At 29.0% G+C, this 21,039-nt stretch overlaps 2 protein-coding genes and 1 non-coding gene across 5 annotated transcripts; 2 read left to right on the forward strand and 1 right to left on the reverse strand.

Moving 5' to 3' along the window:
* Window positions 1–434: 434 nt before the first annotated feature.
* On the reverse strand, window positions 435–2,928 carry LOC108480673 (uncharacterized). Its single transcript, XM_017783748.2, has 2 exons — window positions 2,764–2,928; window positions 435–1,418 (listed from the first exon to the last, which is right to left on the reverse strand). The coding sequence occupies exon 2, from the start codon at window positions 1,242–1,244 to the stop codon at window positions 774–776; it is 471 nt and encodes a 156-aa protein (XP_017639237.1). The 5' UTR covers window positions 1,245–1,418; window positions 2,764–2,928; the 3' UTR covers window positions 435–773.
* An 85-nt stretch (window positions 2,929–3,013) lies between these two features.
* Window positions 3,014–3,103, forward strand: TRNAM-CAU (transfer RNA methionine (anticodon CAU)). The gene is given in 2 exon segments: window positions 3,014–3,051; window positions 3,068–3,103. It is a non-coding gene; the product is annotated as a tRNA-Met (tRNA).
* A 4,197-nt stretch (window positions 3,104–7,300) lies between these two features.
* LOC108480113 (protein HAIKU1-like) lies at window positions 7,301–9,582 on the forward strand. Of its 3 annotated transcripts, XR_008280046.1 has the most exons (3): window positions 7,301–7,534; window positions 7,756–9,170; window positions 9,342–9,582. XR_008280046.1 is itself a non-coding variant. In XM_017782988.2 (2 exons), exon 2 carries the CDS (start codon window positions 8,070–8,072, stop codon window positions 9,090–9,092), a length of 1,023 nt encoding a protein of 340 aa, XP_017638477.1. In that variant the 5' UTR covers window positions 7,301–7,534; window positions 7,756–8,069; the 3' UTR covers window positions 9,093–9,582. The 3 variants fall into 3 exon arrangements, 2 of the variants coding, with proteins under 2 accessions (XP_017638477.1, XP_052881611.1); XM_017782988.2 differs by having other exon boundaries at window positions 7,756–9,582; XM_053025651.1 differs by having other exon boundaries at window positions 7,996–9,582.
* Window positions 9,583–21,039: the final 11,457 nt, after the last annotated feature.

Consider the following 21,039-nt stretch of genomic DNA (forward strand, 5'->3'; position numbering starts at 1 on the left):
AGAGAGTTTTGAGAGTAATAGACTCATGCTTGCTGCCCATGATTGTTCGAATAGTACCACTAAATTAATCGGAGTATCAATCCAAAAAGAGCTATCAAATTAATTGATCTATATGGATCGATACGAACTGATAGAACTAAATTAAAATATCATTTGAATCAATTTTTTTATGAATTTTTATTGGGATTTTTGCTCATTTTAATTCAATTCATCTTCAATTTCCACCTCATTTAATCCACATCGGCATTTTAGAAATCCAAATCATCAATCTAATGGCAAAGAAAACCACGTTTGGGGTAAAAATAAACAAAAAAGAAGAAGCATTTTGCTCATTTTTGCAATATAGAGGTTTCTTTGCTACCTTTTAAAAGTATAGTGCACTTCACAATATAGTACAAGGACCTAAATGAGAAATTTACCATTTACAGATGCACTTTCACAATGATCAATCATATAGGATGAGATAGCAATGATCAAAATGTTAAATGTCACATATTACAAATATTTCAACACCATTATAAAACTCGAGTCGCCATTGTAGTCTGCAACAATCTTTCCTAAAGCATTCTAACCCAAATTAAACTTTGCACAGAATAGTTCTGCATCATCGATATACATATATATACTATGCAATGCATCTAAAACCCGAAAACAAAAATAGAACTTGCAAAAGTTCACAAACGTTCCTAAATGCAGTAACAAAACCGGCTTACCACACATTTGCTATCCACCGATAATACATTTATTTTACAGACCAACTCGATGCAACCAACTCAACTCTTCTTCTTTCTTGCATCAGCTTTCCAATCTCTTCGGCCGAGCTTAGGTTTCCTAGTTTCGTAGTTCTGAAGGTTAGGTGAATCCTCCGAAGAACACTCTCTTCCTACGGGATCCACAGAGAGCAAGCATGATGCTTGGGTTTCAACAGTAGAGATTGAACCTTCTTGAGCCTTGTATATATGAGCCCTCCTAGCATCTTTTTTCCAGTCCCGTTTACAATGAACACGTTTCGTTACATTGTTAAGGATCCCATTTAATTGCAACTCCGCATTTGGTATAGTTGGTTGGTATAGGACATGCGATTTCTGCATGTCCGCTTCAAGTCGTTTTCTAGCCCTATATCTACGCTGCCGCTCTCGATTCTTTAGACGACGAGTCATAATGTCATTATAACTTTTGTTGCTTGAGTTTGTTACTAAAGTACCTTGTGCTCCACTAGGATTCATATTTAGCTCGTCTTCCATTTTGAACAAATCTTACATCAAGTAAAATCAGTCGAACAAGGAAACGATCTGGTTATAACTTCGGTTATGCTGGAAAACACGCCTCACTACTTACCATCGAGGATTTTAAGCTCCATGCAACATCAAGTCAAGTACCGGTTACCCTTATGTCAATCTAGCCATCGTATACAAAATCTGTATGCAAAAACAAAACACATCATTTGAGGGTTTTCGATACGAAATATGCCGTAACTTCATACACAAAATATGCTGCGAATCGAAGGGATTATATAACATTACTCCTAGTATCATAACTTATTTTGCAAGCTTTACATAATTAACGAAATGCAGAATGTAATCCAAAATTTGTTCAAGGTCTGATAACTATGAATAATAAACAAACTCGATTTGACTTATAACATGAGCAAGTAACAATACATGAACTCTATGATACATAATTAGATTCTTCATGTAACCATTAACATGATTCATATCACTTTTGAGCTCACCTAAGGAAACAAACATTGAACTATCTTTTTCTTAATAAGAAAGATGGGAACTTCACTGAGGAATAACAAAACCGATCATATGGCTAACTAAGTTGTTAAATCAAAGAGATTATAACCGTACCCCTAGTATCATAACTTATTTTGTAACTTACATACAATCATTGCCTTACAACTTGCTACCAAAGAAATACAGAACCTAATCCATGAACAATAAACAACTCAATTCAACTCATAACACAAATAGCAACGAGGAAGGTCACCAAAGAATCTAGACCCTCAACATTTAATTAGATTCTTTCAACCCCATCTGCCTCTTACAACTACCAAGCTTGAATCTTTTTCCTTTTTCACTCATAAGATCAAAGCTTGTATCTTGTTTCAACTACAAATTCGCACTTGATATGGATAATATAATCCAATATTCGTTCTTAGTTCTGAAAGCTATGAACAATAAACAGCTCGACTCAACTTATAACACGAGCTAGCAACAAGGAAGCTTATCAAAGAGTCTAGACCCTCAACATCATACATGAACTCTATAATACATTTAATTAGATTCTTTTCAACCCCATCTGCAATGTAGCTTACCAGTGCACCTAACAATTATCTATATCATGTAACAAATTAATTAGGAAGTAAAATGAACACTTTGTAAGGAAAAAAAAACATTAATTGAAGAATCAATATTGATTGTACAAGAAAGAGGAAACTGAAGTAAAAAAAAATCACAATCAAACCTATAAAAAAAAATCACAATCAAACCTATCTATATTCTATAGGCATAAAATTAAAACAATAACCCCACTAATCAAAACAAGCATAACCCAAATTTCACATTAACAAAAACATCTTTGGTGTTCAAGGATGACCCAGAATCTAAAAAACTAAATAAAACAAAAACCCTTAAATCCAAACATCAGAAGAACAAGAAAAAGAATATAAAAAAATGACATTATTGTAACAACATGCAGAATTAAAAGATTGACAGAAATAAATAAGATTAAAAAAAGGAAAAAGCTTTAGATAAGTACCAACTGAAATGCAGATATTAATTGGGAAATTGATTTGAAACAAAGAGAAGAACTAAGAAAACGAGGGTTGTCGGATTAGGGAAAAAAGGATGAAGAAAATCAAGGGAAGAAAAGGGGGGCTATTTTAGGATGTTTACGAGAATCAAAGTCAATACCTTTTGATAATAAGACAAATTAAAGGAAAGGTGTTTTTTTTTTTCTGAAAACCTAATTTGGGTTTAAAAATTTTACAGGTAATTGAGCGTCAAAGGGGGTGGTGGCGCAGTTGGCTAGCGCGTAGGTCTCATAGCTTAGTGTTTGAGTAATCCTGAGGTCGAGAGTTCGAGCCTCTCTCACCCCAAATCTTTCTTTTATTTATGTTTATTTATTTTTTGAACCAGACTACTCTATATGAATTGGCTAGATCGTGAATTGACTCAACTATAAGTCTCAAGTAACTTTCTTTTTTCATTTTAATAATTTATTCAATTTAATCGAATAAAGTGGTGGTTTGACTGGTTTGCTCACCTATTCAATTATGAGAGGTTTTTATGTAATCTTTATTTGTTTCCAACAATGTTATCAGAACCAGATTGGACCGACTGGTTGGATCGGAAATCAATTAGGGTATTAATACAGAATAACGGTTTGGACTGGTGGATTTAGTTTTATTTCTTCTTTCTTTTTATAATTTATTTAATTTGAATTGCCATATCGATGGTCTGATCGATTCACTTATTAATCCAATTTTAAAAACCTTGATTTGTAGTTATTGTTTATTTGTTTTCACCACTGTTTTCAAAAATCATACCAAATCAACCGAAAATTAGGCAGGGTATTAATTTGGTATAAGAGGTTAGACCGATTAACCCATAATTCGATTAGATAGATCAGATCGATCGAATCAATTGAACTAGATTTTTTTATTTGTATTATTTTATTTTATTTTAAATTAATTTATTCAATTGAACTAAACAAATCGATGGTCTAACTGGTTCACCCATTAATCTAGTTCAGCCTTTCACATTTATTTTATTGATTTTAAAAATATGTCAAATTATGCTATTAGTCGCTATACTTTGTGTAAATCGTGGATTTAGTTATTATACTTTAATTTGGTTAATTTTAGTTTGTGTACTTTTCGAATTGGCCAATTTTAGTTTATGTACGTGGGGTGTGCTTCGCATTCTTCTCCCAGTTAAACTCTGCTATCTTTTCATTGGGCTCTAATTATGCCAAAGATATTTTAGTATGATTGGAACTCTAGTCTAAGCCAATTTAAAGGGGCCACTGTATCCTTGTGTTGATATGCCAATCAACAAGTTTTCTTGGAGGCGGCAATATTTAGTCGCATGTGAGTTTCGATGAGAGTTTTATGGTAATTATAGAGAGTATTTAATACTCATTTTGTGAGAAAAATCTACGAGAGTTTTACTAGTTTGCTCTTTGTTATCTTGAGCTTTGTATTCAGAGTTTTGGGTAATGTACATGTTGTACATTTAAGTTATTTTCTTCATATTATACTCTCGTTTGTTTACTTTTTAGTAAAAAGCCAAAGCGTCATTTGTCCGTAGTTTTTCTCTCTTTGAGAGTTTTTCACATAAAATATTTGTGTTCATTCTTCTCTCCTTTTACTTGTTCATTGTTTATACGAATCGATCCCCAACAATATACTTTTTGAATTTTGAAATTCAAGTCATGACTTAAACAACAACAATTAAATCCATGTTTGGTTATATTCTATTAGCCTTACACTATGCGTAAAGTTATAGATTTAATTAATGTTTTCCGATTGGATCATTTTTTGTTTTGATGAAAATGATAACAGTTCAATCCATTTACTTTTTTTTAATAATACATGAAAATAATAAACTGACATTGCACAACACACGCGATAATATGTTTATCGCATCAAATTTTAAAAACAACAAAACAAAACTTAATTTAATAGCTATCATCCAATCATCACTAAAGTTTTAAAATTCAAAAATATAATAATTAAAAATAACCAAATTAAAATATAAAAACTAATAGTAGAATTTAATCATGATGTATCTATATTATATAAAAATTCTACTAAGTTTTGTGTCACTTAACTCATTTACCAACTCATCAATGAAAAGATAAGAAATATTTTCTTTCAAAAATTATTTTCAATTAACATTATTATTTCTCACCTGTCGAGTAGGGGTGATTAACTTTAGTACTATAGTGTTATCTGATAAATTAAAAGAATTAAGTATTAAAAATTTAAGTACGAAATTTTATAAATTATTAAACGTAATTAACAAAAATTCCTTTCTATAATAGAAAGCAAATGATAAAATTTTTCAATAAAAAAATATGAAAGATGATAAGCAATAAGGAACTATTTAGAGTATTTTTTTAATTTTTTTATCTCTTTTAACATTATACTTTAAATACTTTATATTTAAAATTTGAAAATTACATCAATTGATCTTAGTTCGATTGTCATGGATATTGTTGCTCATGCAAAAGAATGTGACTTTTAAGTGCGTTGAAATGTATTATCCTCATATTTAAAGATTAGAAATTGGACTACCACTATTATATTATATTAGGTACCAAACTTTCACTATTTATAGTATTTAATAATATCATTCATAAATATTTACTGTAATGGTTGAAATCAATGACAAACACACAAAGCTCATTAATACTAATAGTTTTAGCCACTAATTACCTGTTTAGAGACAAAAATAAAATAAAAATATTATGTTAAATTATGTTATAGGTCTTTATAGTTTTTATAAATTTACAATTTAGTCCATATGCTTTTATTTTTAATAATTTTACTTTTTTATTTTTAAATTTCAAAATCAGGTCTAATTGTTAATACTATTGATTTATTTTGGTTAAATTTGTCGGTACGACATTTTGAAATTAAAAAAACTCGCTTGGTGGCAATATTACTAAAAATTGACATTATAATAAACCTTAATTTTAACAAAATAATTTTAACAATGTTAACAGATAAACTTGAATTTTGAAATTTAAAAAATAGAAAGACTAAATATCAAATTTAAGAAACATATAGAGACTTATGCCATATTTTAACCAAAACATGATAATCATGTGAAATCATCATTAACTATGGAGGCTGATAAGTAGGGAGAGTCAAAATGCTGATGTGGCAAAGTATGTAGATAGCAAAATGACGTGGATTAGCGGGCCCCATGCCCTCACAAAACCCTCACAAAACCGTGACTAAAAAGTAAACGTAGTACAAAGGTCTCGCCGCTAATTCCGTTTACATTTGAACATTTGACTCTTCCGTCCCTATCTCTTCGTAATCCAAGCTGAGTACTAGTCCATTAGCGAAAAACTCGAGTTTAAATTTTTTTCGAAATTTAAAAATGATAATTGTTGAGCAGGGGTGTAGCAGGAGGGCTGACATGGCCCCGATCTCCCTAAAATATAAAATTATATTTTAAATTTTTAAATTTAAAAAAAAATTAAATCAGTAAAAATAAAATTTTATTTTGGATCTCTTAAAATTATAAAAGTTTAAGTTAATCTTTTATAAATGATAAAGATATAAATTATAAAAAATTAAAATTTCATCCGGTCCCTCTTAAAAATTTTTTCTGGCTTTGCACCTGTGGTTGAGAGGTATAAATTCTCAATATGGACGGTGAAATAGATATAAAAAAATATTAAAAGAATTTTATTTTGAAATTTATTTACTTTAATAAAAATATTATTAAAAACATTTCTATAAAATAAAAAATTAATTAGATATTGCTAATAAAACTTTGGTACTATTGATAAAAGGTTGAGGTTATGAGCTCTAAAGGTTCAGATTTGATTCTCACCATTTGTAAATTACAATTATGATGTATGGGTTTTACTATCGTCATATTGTATTCCTTGTGTGAGTTTTATCTGACTTTTTATTTATTATGCATCGACTAGATTCTAGTTTCGAGTTGTGTTATAATACTCAAATTCAATTTCTTTTTGAGTAAGTTACATTCAAGGTTATTAAACTATTAATAAGCTTACGTTTTGATTACCAAATTTTAAAAAATTACAAAATGGCCATTGAACTATTCGAAGTTTCTATTTGAGTAAACTGACTATTAAGTTTTTTTTAAAGTTTGGCTTACAAGCTCCAAGTATCAATACGATGGATCAGTCCCATCGACGAGTAGAATAGCTTACTTTAAATCTAAGTTGATCTGATGGTTAGTGTTAAATATCGAAAAAGAAAGATATTTAGATTTTAGTTTTAAAAATTCTTGACATTTAAAGTTATTTTATGAAAAAAACTAAATTGTAGAACAAAAAGTAAATGAGAGATTTCGGTTAATGCAAGTGGTGTAAATAAGGAAAGTCACACAACAACAAATTTAACAACCTGATTACTTAAATAAAAAATTTCAAATAATTTAATGATTATTTTGTAATATTTTTAAATTCGTAAACTTTACATATTTTTTGGCCCACGTCTAATTTTTATTTTCTCATTATTCCATTATCTTCCACGTCAATTTTTCGTCACTAATGATTGGACCCACACAACGCATAATAGAAGAAAAAAAAATAATCAAAGGAAAAAAAAAATCGTCAAAATGAAGCTCAATATTCATTTCCTCATCGACCCACAGCGCACGTTAGTCTCTACCAGCAGCTCCTTCGCTAGCCCTAGGGTTTACTTTCCTTTCTGGCTATCTTTTTCCTTTGATTTTTCTTTCAATTCAGTCCCTTTTTCCCTCATTCTACAAAAAGAAGGAAGATCTACACTGGGAATTCATAATTACAAAACCTGGTATGTTTTTTCTCCCCATTTTCTCTCTCTCATTTATATATATTTTTAATTTTTACTTGCGGTTTTAATCTTATTGTGAAATTGATTGAATTTTAAGATATGGGTTTTGGTTTTTGGGACTAATTGTTTTTCAAATGTTTGATCTTTATTGTTGTCTGCATATCTGAGCATATCTGAGATTTGTTTTTTTGAGTTTAGGTATTTTTATGTTTATGATGCAGGAAACTGAATTAGGGTTTTGAGCCATTCTATGGGGGAAATTTGAAGGATTTATATTTAGGGTTTTTGGGTTTGGTTGATTTTTGGTGGAGATTTGAACTTGGAATCATAAAGTTTGATGCTTTTTTAGTTACTACACTTTTGTAGCATATGTGAAGTTTTAGGTTGTTGCTGTGAAAGATTTCTAGCTGGTGCTTGAGCTTGAATTTTAAGGGTTTTATTTTTTGGATATTTTGTTGAAGGTTTTGAATGGTTTGATTTTGTGGGTGTTTGGAAATTTTGGGGTTAGTTTGTTGTGGTTCGGTTTTGTGGTGAAATGGATAATTCGAAGAATCGGCTTAATGATCATCTTGGTGTGAACAAAATCGGGAAGAATATAAAGAAGAGCCCGTTGCATCAACCTAATTTCGCTAATAATGCGACTAGGCAACAGCCTCAGCCTCAAGTTTACAATATTAGCAAGAATGATTTCAGGAACATTGTTCAACAACTCACTGGTTCACCGTCACATAATGATCCTTTGCCAAGGCCTCCACAGAATCCACCAAAACCCCAAAGTATGAGGTTGCAGAGAATTAGGCCTCCACCATTGACACCAATCAATCGGCCTCATATTCCTCCCCTGGCTCCTGCCCCTGCCCCTGTTCCTGCTCATGCACCGGCTCCGGTTCCACCTCCTGGTCCATATAATAACCCTGGCTTAGTTAGGCCTGGACCACCTGGTCAATATGGACAACCACCATCTACAATGATGCAACCTATGGTTCCTGGTGATGCTCCATGGGCAAACACAGCTGACTCTCCTATATCTGCTTATATGCGATATCTTCAAACTTCTCTTATAGATCCAAGTCCAGTTGGAAATCAAGTTCAACCTCAACTACATCCGCTGGTTCCAGGGCAACCTCACGTTCCACCACCGTCTTCTGGTTTGCTTCCTAATCCACCAATGCCGGCTCTTCCTTCACCAAGAGGAGTAAATGGTCCTGTACCAATGGCACCTAATCTCCCTCCTCCACGAATGAATGGTCCCATTCCACCCATGTCCAATCTGCCATCACCACGAATGAATGGACCTGGCCTTTTACCTTCACCAACTTCTCAGTTCCTTTTGCCGTCACCTACTGGCTATATGAATTTGTTGTCCCCTCGCTCCCCTTACGGTTTACTTTCTCCCGGGGTTCAATTTCCTCCACTTAGTCCTAATTTTGCTTTCTCCTCCATGGGTCAACCAGGGGTTTTAGGTCCAGGGCCTCAACCTCCACCATCTCCTGGTTTTTTCCCATTGTCACCTTCTGGTTTTTTTCCTTACCCAAGTCCAAGATGGAGGGATCAATAATCCTAGTTCCATACTCGTTGAGGAAATTGGTAACTTTTTCATGCCCGATCGTTTTCAAGTACAATGTATACTGCTCATGTAAGTGTTTTCTTTATTTTCTTTCTGTCTTTTGTGTTGTCCATATTGATTTCGCAAGTTTGCACTTAGGCTTTTATAACTGCTGCAATGCTCTTTGTATCCTCGGGACAAGTTTTACATAGGAATATAGTGAAGATATTGGATAACTTTTGAGTTTGAACATCCTGACAGGATCTGTAAACATGAAAGGAGGGTCGTACTCTTAGGATCTCAGGTGAAAAAAGGAAAATTCATAGGTAGGTAATTTAGTTGAAAAGTTCTTATGTTATTGTATTGTTGTGTATCGAATCCTAGTTAGTTTTAGTTGAATTCTTGTTCATTTGAATGAGCTTGTGGCAATAAAATATTCAAGCACTCTTCATTATTTGTTTTTTCCATGTCAATTAAAATAAAAGGGTTCTTGCTGTTAAAATGAGACTCCTTTTGCAAGTGTTATGATGCCTAATGTTTCACTTTGTTTGATGATGCCCATAGGTATAGTTGTACATATGAGGGGTTCCAATGGTGTCATATTTTGTGTTGCTTCATATTATATATATAGGTTAAAGTACCCGGGAGGTCCCTATATTTTAGGGACTGGATCAAATTAGTCTCTCTATTATTAAATAGACCAATATAGTCCCTAAACTATTAAAAAGAATCAAATTAGTCTAAATTGTAACAAAATTAACATTTATTGTATAAAAAATGTCTTGAAAATTATATTTCTCAATTGCAATTCAATTCCAAACAAAAGATTTCATGTACAGAGTCATAAACAATCTTAAAAGATTAACTCTATTAAACGGTAAATGTTAGCTTTATTCCAGATTGGTCTTATTTGATGGATTAAATTTTGTACAGTCCCTGTAATATAGTGATCTCTAAGGGACTTTCATCTAAAAATATGTGTATATATATGTTATATATATATGCTTTGGAAGTTGGATTGAAGCTTAGGGTTTGTTGAGAGAATGGGTAGAAACAAAACTTTAGGGGAAAGTGTTTCGATATGCTTGGCTTTGAATCCATTAGAGACATTAGCCTGCTTTCCTTTGAGGGGAAGGAAATGGACCATCTTTCATTAAAATTTAATGTTAGTTTTTGTATTTAGTGACTTTACTAGATTGATTTTTTTTTTTTTTTGTGAAGGTTTTTTTTTGGTAATTTTAGGTTAAATTTTTCTATTACTCCTTGCAGTTTAATTTGGTCAATTTTAGCGTAATGCTTTTCAAATTTTAAAATTTCAGTCCAAATGATAACTATTAAATTTATTAAGTTTTGGTATTTTCAATATCTAATGCGACAAACATATTATCATGTTAGTTTGTTATTTTCATATTTGTCCATTAAAGATTCAGTTAATAAATTAACGATTGTCATTTGTATTAATGTTGATATTTCAAAATTTAAAAAGTATAGAGATTGAGAATGATCTAATAGGAAGATATGGGCTAACTCTACAATTGTAAGCATAGTATAAGATCTATGAAGCATGGACACGGACATGCAATACAAGTACAACACGGTGACATGATGATTTTCAAAAAAATAAGGATATAAGTACGGCAAGACATAGCAATAATTTTTTTTATGTATTTTAATGTTAAAATACTTTATTTGTTTACCACCATATATTAAAATAATAGTACCATTTGTTAATCTAATTTAATCTTAATTAATTTAAATATTATAAGTTAATTTTTTTAAGAATTGAATGTTATTTGTAATAGTTTCTAAGACTCAAAACATAGCGTGCGTTAAATAAAAAGCAAGCATAGCCCATTAACTAAAAACAACTTAATAGAAAAATTAACTCTAGAGACGATTATTTCTTTCTACTGCCACAAGTCTTCTTCCTCTTTTTTCTTCATCAGCAGACTGCTTCTTCTGCTCGCCGGCCGCCAGTTGATCGTGTCCGACCGTATCCATTTTCGAACACTAGTGTCTTGATCGTGTGTTACTTTTTTTCTTTGATATATTTCGACATATCCTGTACGTATTCGGGTATATTCACGGCTTGTCCGTGTCGAACACTTGTATGACACCGGTAAAAGAGGAGAAGAGCTGTGTCTATGCTTCATAATATAGGAATAGTAATTGAATTTAACAAAATGGATGTAATTGCTAGTGTTTGAGTCAAGAATAAAATTTGAAAATTTGAAAAAATGTAGGACTATAATTGCACAATTTGAGGAGTATAGGGATTAAAATTAATCAAATATGAGTATAGGGATTAAATCTATAACTTCCACAAAGTAAAATAACTAATATAAGAATTTAACCTAATTTTTCAATTCAAATTGGTGTCTGTTTAACCTGTATTTCAAATCTAAATGATATCAATCTCAAATGACTTAAACCTTAAGTGACCCAAACCCCAAATTGGCTTAGAGACTGTAATTATAGTACGTACGTATGTCACGGGGTTAGAATTTTAATCTCGTACACCGCGTGGCCTTAGGTGATTTTTTAACTTAAAAATGGAATCATTATAAATGAAGGGGAAGACTTTATTTATAGTTAAGCTCCCTAGATCCAATGATATAAATTGGATTATAACAATAGTTGATATTAGTTCCCATAGGGATTTAAATTCTATAAATGCTTATTATTTAGGATTTACAATAATTATCCTAGTAAAATGCAATGTTTACAATTTAATTAGGACTAAAGTAGATGAGCCTTTAATTTCTTCCCAGTAATGGGTCAGTCCTGTCAGGCCGAATGACTCCCAGTGAATAAGAGGAAACATTAGAGTGCGCCTTGGTCGTGGACTTCTTTGTGTGGCTTGTGACACGTATATATACTTGTCAAGTTGGTAGATTGGATTAGTTTAGGTTGGCTCAATTTAGATTGAGTCAAAAAGGTTTTAATTTTTTCGGTTTTACTTATGGAATTAAAAAATTACATCGTTTATGTATCAAACAATTAATTATTTATATAAAAATGTATGAGTTATTATTTAGTACATTGAAGATGAAATTTATTATATTCATATCACTTAATAACACATAATAATTTCTTAATTTTATCCTAATCTCATTTGTGGAATTAAAAAATTTATTGTTGGAATATAATTTCTTCAAAGTTCTAATTGGTGTCTAGGAGACAAGGCTCCATAGATTGCCAACAACCCGGTAAACTTGAACTGAAAAATGCCCAATTAGCCTTAAAAATGGGAGATTGAAGATGATGCTTAAAATTTACGAGGCCGAAAGCAAAAGGCTTCTTCATGTAATTTCTTAAGAATAATGTTGCAATTTGTAAAGTTACAAAGGAATATATCATTTCATATATAGACATAGTAATAACTCGGGACAGACAAATGCGTGGGATCACAATTTTGATATTTAAAATTCAAGTTTAGTTGTTAACACTATTAAAACTCTAGTTAGTATGACACTTTGAAATTAAAAGAAAATTCACTTGGTAGTAATGTAATTAAAAAATAACGTTATAATGAATCTAAATTTCAAAAATAAATTTAATAATATTAACAATTGAATTTAAATTTTAAAATATGAAAATAGAAAAATTAAATTCTTAAAAATTAATATAGAAAACTTATCGCATATTCTAAACAAAATCAGTAATCCAATGAGCACCAGCATAAATAACTTTCACAATATAGTTTACGATGTCAAGTTTATTCAGGTACAAAGCAAATACCCTTTCAAGATCATTAACATGCTATACAATGCCTTTAGCCTCTTAAATCTATACAAACTAACAATAGATGAATTGGTTTGATGAAAATTATTTTTTAAATAAAAAATATTTAAAAATTCAGTTCAATTGATTTAATGTAATTTTTAAATTGATATCTTAATCGATTTCGAATCAACTAATCCAATAACACTAAATTTAGTAAAACATTTAATATTTATTATGAGTTGGTAATTTATCTTTTATCATATTATTCTAATAATATAAAAGATACAAGCTTTAAGCGAATAACATTCTTTATTTTAAAGATTAAGAGGTTATGAGTAATTTAAGTGTTGTATATAAAAAAAAGTTAAAAACTAATTATTGGTCACTTGAAACATATATTTTAAGGCGTGTTTGGTTTTACATTACACCTTGTAATCTCATATTCCAAATTAAAATTACTTTACTTAAATTCAAACATTTTGGATACCCTTAATTTTACATTTTCAAATAATGTCAAAATGTTGTAATATAGAATGTAATTTCAATACCACATGTTATCTAAGATTATGAGCATAATTTGAAACTTTAGATAAATTTATCGTATATTTTTATTATTTTAACAAGTTTGGTATTTCTTTCTCGTATAAAATTTAAGTGTAATTAAAATGAAAATTCAGTGACATATGTGATACTTTAAAATTAAGATTATAATATTTATTCTAATGATTCATTTATTAGTATGTTAATTACGAAAATATATATGATTTATAAAATTATTTCAACATCATATATATACTTATTAGTATATACATTGTAATGAAAACAAGAATTGTCATAATTTATCATAGTTTTATGAAAATTGAGGCTAAAAAATATAAAGGGATTAAATTTCAGAGGCGAAGCCAGGGGGCTGGCATGGGCCCCGGTCCCCCTTAAAAAAATTTTCTGGCTTCGCTCGTGTTAAATTTGTTTAAAAAAAATTCTATATCAAAGACAATTTAATAAAATGTGCTTTTAGGTAATCTTATATTCCTTCAATCAAGCACCAAAATCTTACATTCTAGTCAAATGAACCGAACATGGTAATAATGTATCATACTCGACATGCCACTATTTGTGAAAATAAAAAAACTTTGCCATCATTATACCAAATAATTTTATATGTAAGGTTAAATTCTGCTACTAATCTTTGTACTTTGTAAAAGTTATGGATTTAGTCCTACTTTATTTTGATCAATTTCAATCTTTGTACTTTTCGAATCGGTCAATTTTAGTCTTTATACTTTTCAAAATTTAAAATTGTCTTGACCAAACAATAATAGTTAAATATGTTTGTCGCATTAAATTTTGAAAAATAACAGAATTTAATATTTACTATTTGGTAAGGATCAAAATCTTAAAATTGAAAAATAAAAAATTAAATTCACAATTTTCGTAAAATATAGAAATTAATAGTAGAATTTAACGTATATAATAAAATAATATTGTAATTATAGGTAAAAAGTACACAAAATCTTTGATTTTTTTAATAGACAAGTTGGCCACTTGCATTGCAAACATCAATGAAAATTGGCCTTTCGCCATCTAAAAAGAGCAAAGTCCTTTTCCATAACCCTAAACTTTGTTTTCATATTTGGGATATTATTATAGTGCTTCTTCACGTGGCTTAGATTAATACTTTTTAATAAAAAAAAAAGTTGTCTCCACCATTCACTACATTAGTAATCATTATCTAAATCCATACGACCTTCATTATTCATGGTTTACAGTATTTATTAAATTGGTATAATTTTAGGTTTTATCCTTGTATTATGCTAAATTTGAAAATTTCGTCCCTTTAAAATTTTGTTAATCAGATGATGTGGACTAATATAATGTCAAGTATTTTTTAATTATTGTTTTATTATACTCTAAAACCAAATAATTTCATTTTATGCGGAATATTTTACTTCACTCGATATATAAGATAATAATCCTAATATTAATATGAACAAGGAGATAAATTTAAAATTTAAAATTTAAATTATATAGATTATAAAGGTCCTAAATGAGAAATTTTCTATTTTAGGGGGAGCCGAGGCCCCTACCAATTCCCCTTGGCTCTGCCACTGTACAAGTTGTCTTAAAAAATTTGATGTGCATTAAATACATGTATAAGACACTTATCAATCCTTTGATCTTGTTTGTGAAGTCTAAAAATACCATAGATAATATACCAAATATTTTTCCTAATAAAAGTTAAACCAGTGGTTGGATTGATTAGATAGAAAAGTATTAGGCACTCAAGAATTTTGAAAGAATTAAAACCTTTCTATTTATGATCATAATTAACTTCGACTCAAAATTATTCAAAATAATATAAAATAATGTATCAATAAGATTAAAAATAAAAAAATAAAAAATCTTTTAAAATCAATATTTAGAATATAATTATATTTGATATTTAACAATTTCTAATATAATTTCAATACTACTTATAGTTATCAATTTAACAAATAATATCTTAGTTAGTAGGTAACCTTTTAATGGTAAATGACATTTTTATACTTATTTGGTAAGTTTACAATAATTGAATTTTGATTTTTCTTTTGCCATTTGGTACAATTGAATAAAGTGATACAAAACTAAAATGGAAGTTTTACAATAGATTAGAGTGCATTATAGATGAGAAATCATAATCTTACATATTCTTACTCATGGGTTGAGTTTGTTAAAAAGGGAAAAGAAAACTATGAATAAAGAAGATGATAATTATGAGAGATACAGACAAAATGAGATGGAAATATTCAAAAAGAGAAAATGCATATGATTTGTGATGATGGGATGTTAATTTGGAGGTTAAAGACTGCTTCGGTCTTGGAGGTGGGTGATATATATGATTAGCTTTTTAAAAGTAATTCTAGTCCAAATTAAATTGTAATTTTTAATAGTTTATATTTATTTTTATTAAATTAAAATTTTAAATTTTTTAAAAAGTTTAAATAGATAACTTTCTATTTAAAGGGCCACTTGCAAATATGCTCTTGTTTGCTTTAAGAAAATAAATTAAATCTTGAGCATAATATTTATATTAATATACGGTAAATGTAGAATTTAAAATTTAAAATTTAGAGTTAATTTTAAAATATTAGAAGGATAAAAATAATATTTTAATATTGTAGAGTTATTTGCATTTTCTTTCCTCTCATTTTCTCACAATTGGGATATTAAACAGTGGAATAAAACTAAAGAAAGCGAGGGATTCTCAATTCCTTTCCTTTCTCTCTCTTTCTAAAATTCAATTGTCCAAATAAAGAAAATGAATCCCTTTTCTCTCACTTTATTTTAATATTGTAGAGTTATTTGCATTTTCTTTCCTCTCATTTCCCCTTAATTGGGATATTAAAAAGTGGAGTAAAGCTAAATAAAGCGAGGGATTCTCAATTATTTTTCTTTCTCTCTCTTTATAAAATTCGCTTGTTCAAATAAAGAAAATGAATCTTTTTCTCTCACTTTATTTAACTTTTCCTCGTTCTTTCCGAACATATTGTAAAATTAAATTATTATGAAAGAAGATAAATTAAATATTTTTGATGTAAACATATGAAATAATTTAAGGCATACCTAGTGTCATCAAGATTATATGTACGTGTTAAACTTCATATAAAATGAATAATTAACATGTCAAAATTTATTTAAATTTATAATACTTCAAAGACAAAAATGATACTATGAATATACATATTGAATCGATATGGAAAATTATGTAAAATATGAGATAAATTAAGAAATAATACCATTATAACCAACAAGTTTTGGTGCAAATCCCCTTGCTACAAGTATTTTTGAAGAGATAAATTGCTGGCAATAAAATGTACTTCATTCAAAGATAAATCTCTTTGTTTTTCCATAGTTTCCACTATTAGACAACATTCTTGCATATGTCCATAACAACCACATTGAAAACAAATATTAGGCAACGATTTGTGGTCAACCCTCTATAAGTGATCATCAATTCTAATTTTGGAGATGAGAGGTTGAGGAAATTTGCACATAGCCCCATTCTAGCAAATCTCCCCCTAACTCCATTATCCCTATTATAATCAATATCACCCACCTCCCTAATAGCTCTTGGTAAGCTATTCTTATACATTGCACTCCATAAACTACTGAATCCATCCCACGACTTCGTTCAAATAAAGTTTTGAGGTGGAGAACGACAGTGCCCATAACTAAATCATGAGATACTTCCCATACACAACCCAAGGACCCTTAGCCAAAACCTTCGTATAATCCTCCATAAACTAAATTTTACCATATAATAGTCATTCTCAAAATTCATTAATGGGGACATTTGAGATCATTTCCATAGAGCAAACGTTTTGATCAGTAAAGCATTAAAGTCAATATTTCAACCAGAAACTTGATAACCACCGTTTTTGACATACTCATCTCCATCAAACACTAAACCTTATCAGAGAAAGGAAAATAAAATACCTAAATGAAGAAAAAACTTCATTCAATGCAAGCTTTAATTATATAATAATTATTTTCAGTTGAATACTTTATAGGGCATATACCTAACCAGACAATTAATTAAAGAATGTTGGAGTTTGGGGATAAGATTTTTAAGCAGCATACTACTCGCTGATCTATCTATATTTTTGCCACAAACATATCACCAAATCTATATATGGATATAGATATTTTGCATCTAAATCATATCTACATTAAGAATATGCATCTATTTTATTATAAAATGCGTAATTAAATTTTATATCACCAACTAAGTGACTCAATTATTGTCAGTGCTAAGAGAACGTGAGTTCGACTGTACTGAAACGTATTATCTTCTTATTTAAGAGTTGAGAGAGGTTACGGGTAGTTTTAAGTATTGTATCAAAAAATAAAGATTAAAAATCATGATCTTACACTTGTATAAAAGGAAGTATATAAAAAAAGTATACATAATAAATCTATACTTACTATTTATAAAGAGTTTGATTGGGTTTGTGTCGTTTTTTAATTAAGTCCCAACTCAGTTCTTAAATTACTAAAAGACTATTATTTTAACAAATCAATAAATATTATTTTGAGGATATTTTTCTTTTTCATATAAAATCCTAAAAATATATACGACACGATGAGATTTAAACCCAAAATTCCATAACATTTTTGCTAAATAATTTAATCTTAGATTTCAAGAATCATCCATTTAGAGATAAAAATAGAACTACTTTCTAAATACATGAAATAACATGCCTATCGTACAATATTAAAGGTAGGGGATAGAGTAATATGGTTTGAGTCCGTATTAAATAAGTGGTTGATCAGAATTTTAATTACCGTTCCATTCAACTTAAGACATAAATTGTGATTTAAGTAAGAAAAATTAAACAAATAACTATAATACATGTAAGGAAAAAAATATGGCATATATATAATATTGGTTGGTTCTCGTACAATATTAGGTGAATTATTGGTGCCACTATTGGAAATATATGACATAGTTAAACTTGAATTACGTATTAGGATATAATATCGATATTCTTTTACTTATAATTTGTATTTTATTATTAATATAATTTTGAAAATTAATTTAATAGTTTCTAAAAATTTCAAATCTTAAAACCTTAAATTTATTTCTATATCATTATCATATGTATTTTTGAAGAAAAATAAAACTAACTACATTTATTTCTGATTCTTCTCAAAATCACAAACAAAAATCATAGTTTAATTTAAAAATATGATCTTATTCGATTCTAAATTTAATTGAAATTTAAGTATTATACCAAAACTTACAATTAGAGATCGCAATGAGGGAAACCGATTCTTTTGCCAACCCGACCTTGACCCGGTACTCCCTAACATAATCTAATATCAACTCAATTCAAAATCAAATATTAATTTATCTACCTCAAACTCGATTGGAAAAATAAGAGATATACCTATCTTTGACACGACCCAATATGTCATAATTTTTATGTTTTATATCAAAATAAAAAATATTTTTAATAATACTATTATTTATTTTCTAAGTATAATCTTTTTGGTACAATAATAATTCAAATATAAGCTATTCTTAGAGAAGATAACACTTAATCAATAAGTTACAACATGAGATTTTTAAATATAATTATACTAAAGTAAGTATTAATATAAATTTTTTTCATATATTTTATAACTTCAAATATATTTTTAAACTGAAGTTATATGTAATAATTATCTCAGAGTGAATCTTAATTTCGATTTTGACCCATTCAAACTGATTGAAGAAGTAAATTCGGTATAACTAAGAAAAAATTAAACTTATTTCAAAACTCAGTTTAAAAAAAAAAAGACTTTATCCTATCAAATTGAGTAAAATCGAACTCATATCATTGGATTTTATGGCAATCACCACTTAGGACTCTCCTTTCCATCCTAAGAATGAAATAAACAAAAACCAAACGTGCCCGAACCTCGTAGATCGTTAAAACATTTACATTATTGACGAAAATCCCACCATATTGTACCTAACATGTTTTTTTTTTAATTTTTTATTACACATACTAAATCATGAGCAACAACATGTAATAATAATAATAATAGTAAAACATAATGAATGTATGATCTATTGAGTTGCAATCCAATAATATAAGAGCCGACTTAAAAATTAAACTATGATAACCCCACCAATAAGACATCAAAAAACCCACCAATAAGACATCAAAAAATTGGGGCACTGATAATAGCTGTTGTAATAATTATAAACTGTGCATGATTGTGATCCGTCGATCCATATCATTTGTTGTCAATAATATTGTAGGATCAATGTCTATATAAAGAAGAAACCTTTTACACCAACACCTGTTAAATCGAGTGATTAAAAATATGAGGAATAGTCAATAATTTCTTGACCCAATAGTTTGCCTATTATGTTATAGGTATGAGAATTTAGTTCGATCCCAAACAATTCGATTCATTCCCCTCCTCTAATAATAAAATAAATGATGAGTAAGATCTCAAATTTCAACAGAAACTAAAGTAAGCGGAAAGAGCTTACCTCTTAAAATGAAATAATTTAATGCTACTCCGCTTCAAATTTAATGAAAATCTTTCTAGTTTTGGAATGTTACATTTTATTTTTGTATGATTAAGTATTTTTATTTTATTATTTATGAATGTTAAATTTTTTGAGGTTTATGGTTGTCCCTCCCAAAAATGTCATCTTCAAAGTTTAAACTTAATTTTTCTTCCTAAGAGTGTAATTTGGCTTACTATTACACCCAATATTAATTGATCGAATACTGGCTTTTTTGTATAATAAAAGCATTTTTTTATGTATGTTGTATGGTCTATGAAGACTAACCATTTCAGTAGGGGTGAAGCTAGAAATATTGATAAAGGGGATCAAGATATTTATATAAAATAGAGTAGGCCCGACCAATTGTAATTATTTAAGTTTATTTTTACCTAATTAATATTTAGATGCTAATTTATACTTAGATATTATAATTATTATACTTTTTACCAAATCAATATTTAGATACTACTTTATATTAGTTTACCATACAAAACTAAAAATGTTAATAAATTTATCATAAAAATTATAAATTCTATAAAAGAAATCAAATTAAAAAAAACTTTTAGAGGCAAAACACAAATTTATTCTATTTATTAGAATTAATTATAAGTTTGCAATGAAAATTTTAAAAACTCAAAAGGTTGAATTGAAATTTTACAAAAATGTAGGAGAGGTTCAGAGCCTCTATATTTTAAACATTGTGATTATCTTTATCGATAATGTTATTTTTAAAGTTTAAATTCAACACTAATTAATCAAATACTGATTTAAAAAAGGAACACACTTTTTTTAACATTTATTGCTTAAAATAGAATATGGGGGCTATATGGATTTACCAAAACTACTCCCTTTTTTTCTATATTTATATATTTGTTGGAACTTGGAAGGTCTCCCAAGAAATTCCACCATAATTCACCTAACCTAACTGTTGTTGTACTAATTTTTTTTCTCATATAGATTCTTGATGCAGAAAACTGAAGACCCACACACCTGATCCAACTGGTGGTTTTAGTGGTCTCTTCTTCCTATCTCTATATATATAGGAGTGGGGGACCACTATTGAACCAATCACTAGCTTTTTAGCTCCACCCCCCACCTTTGTAGCCATTTCTTTTGGTTCAACTAGACTACCAGATTGCTTTTGTACCTTTTGTTTTTAGAATTGGAGGGACTAGGGGCCTTTTT

Source organism: Gossypium arboreum, chromosome 1 (assembly GCF_025698485.1).
Source record: "Gossypium arboreum isolate Shixiya-1 chromosome 1, ASM2569848v2, whole genome shotgun sequence".
Taxonomy (NCBI): Eukaryota; Viridiplantae; Streptophyta; class Magnoliopsida; order Malvales; family Malvaceae; genus Gossypium; species Gossypium arboreum.